Source organism: Ictidomys tridecemlineatus, chromosome 4 (genome assembly GCF_052094955.1).
Source record: "Ictidomys tridecemlineatus isolate mIctTri1 chromosome 4, mIctTri1.hap1, whole genome shotgun sequence".
NCBI classification, from domain to species: domain Eukaryota; kingdom Metazoa; phylum Chordata; class Mammalia; order Rodentia; family Sciuridae; genus Ictidomys; species Ictidomys tridecemlineatus.
Genome location: NC_135480.1, coordinates 13,625,230 through 13,627,254, shown reverse-complemented (window position 1 = coordinate 13,627,254; position 2,025 = coordinate 13,625,230). Strand labels below are relative to the sequence as shown.

The window sequence follows — 2,025 nt, the reverse complement described above, 5'->3', positions numbered from 1 at the left end:
AAATTAATGTAACCACTCTATAAGTATGGAAATTCCTCAAGAAACTTAAGAATGGAAACATCATGTGACCCAGCTATCCCAATCCTTGGCATATATTCAAAAGATTTAAAATCAGAATATTATAGAGATGTGGCACATCAATGTTTACAGAAGCACAATTTACAATAGCATTGGAACACATCTAGGTGCTCTTGCACAGATGAATGGGTAAAGAAAATGTGGTATATACATACAATGGAGAACTACTCAGCAATAAAAAAAGGAATGAAATTATGGCATTTTCCAATAAATGAATGGAAATGAAAACCATCATGCTAAGTGAAAAAACCCAGACTCCAAAAGTCAGATAGAACTCTGTCTCTGATATGTGAAAGCTAGTCCAAAGCAAGGGGGAGGAGCCAAAAGGAAGTAGAGATTCCATTAATATAGAAGAAAGATCAGTGGGATTAAGGAAGGGGTTCAAGGAGAAGAGAAGCAGGATAGGATGAGAGAAGAACAGAGAATGAATCTAACCAAACTTTCCTATGTTCATATATGAATATATCACAGAGAATCTCACTTTTAAGTATATCCACAGGCACATAAGTAAATAGCAGAAAAATCAGTAAAGTAAAAGAAAGGACAGAGGGAAGAGAAGAAGAGAGAAAAGAAAGGGGAAATACTGAGAATTGAATTAAAGCAAATTATATTTCATATTTTTATAATTATGTCAAAATGAATTTTAATACTACGTGTAGCTAAAAAGAACAAAAGAAAATAAATTAATTTCAAAAGATTATTTTGCCTTTAAAAAAATCTTTGAGAATGCACTCTTGACCTCCTTGTTCCTCAGACTATAGACCATAGGGTTCAGCATGGGGATGACCATGGTGTAGAACACAGAAACAATCTTGTCACTGTCCATGGAGTGACTGGAGCTGGGCTGTAAGTACATGAAGATGGTGGTCCCATAGAAAATGGAGACTGCAGTGAAGTGGGAGGCACAGGTGGACATAGCCTTCCGATGTCCTGCACCTGAGCGCATCTTTAGGATGGTGATAAAAATCAATACGTAGGATATTAAGATAACTGAGAGCGCAACAAGGATAACAAAGCTGGCAACATAAATGAGAACCAGCTCTTTCACATGTCTGTCAGAACAAGAGAGAGCCATGACTGCTGGAATATCACAGAAAAAATGGTGGACCACATTGGACTTGCAGAAGGTGAGACTAAAAGTGTCTCCAGTGTAGAAGAAGGCACTCAAGAATCCACAGACATAGCAGCCTGTGACTACACATGCACACACACGTGTTGTCATGGTGGTGGTGTAGTGCAGGGGCTTACACACGGCTGCATAGCGATCATAGGCCATGGAGGATAAGAGGTAATTTTCCACAGTAGCAAAGCCTGTGAAAAAGAACAGCTGAGCAGCACAAGCATTGTAGGAGATGACCTCAATTCCTAGAAGGAGTTCAGCCATGACCGTGGGAGTGACAGCTGAAGAGTAGCAGATGTCCGCCAGAGACAGGTTACCCAGGAAAAAGTACATGGGAGTGTGGAGACGGGAGTCCAGGAGAATCAGCAGGATCATCCCCAGGTTCCCAACCAGAGTGATGGTGTAGATGAGGAGGAAGGTCACAAAGAGGGGAAGCTGCAAACCTGGGTCTTTGGTCAGTCCCAGCAGGATGAAGTGGGTCACTTCTGTCCTGTTCTCCATCAATGTTGTCTGAGCATTACTAGATCTTCTACAGCCATGAAAAAAAAAATTGGAACAAAATGATAAAGAAATTGAAACTATAAAGTATAATAAACACTTCTTTGTTCCAGTAATTTGTACTTTGAGATTTAATGGGGGGAAGGTCTTAAAAACAAATTTACTGTTCATTATAAACAGGGTAAGTTCTTGAATCTGAGAAATTTTAATTTATCATATACCTATATTAAGTTTTTATATGTTTGTTGACTGAGATTTAGACATTTTAACAACTTGATCAAAATGATATCTGGATGAGTCTATTGGCCCATTCTCCTCTCCATAACTGC

The 2,025-nt window shown here is 39.0% G+C and overlaps 1 protein-coding gene across 1 annotated transcript; it reads right to left on the bottom strand.

The window, feature by feature from the left end:
* Nucleotides 1–775: 775 nt before the first annotated feature.
* Nucleotides 776–1,709, bottom strand: LOC101962691 (olfactory receptor 5B3). The gene has a single exon (XM_005331567.2). It carries the CDS (start codon nt 1,697–1,699, stop codon nt 776–778), a length of 924 nt encoding a protein of 307 aa, XP_005331624.2. The 5' UTR covers nt 1,700–1,709.
* Between the last annotated feature and the right edge of the window lie 316 nt (nt 1,710–2,025).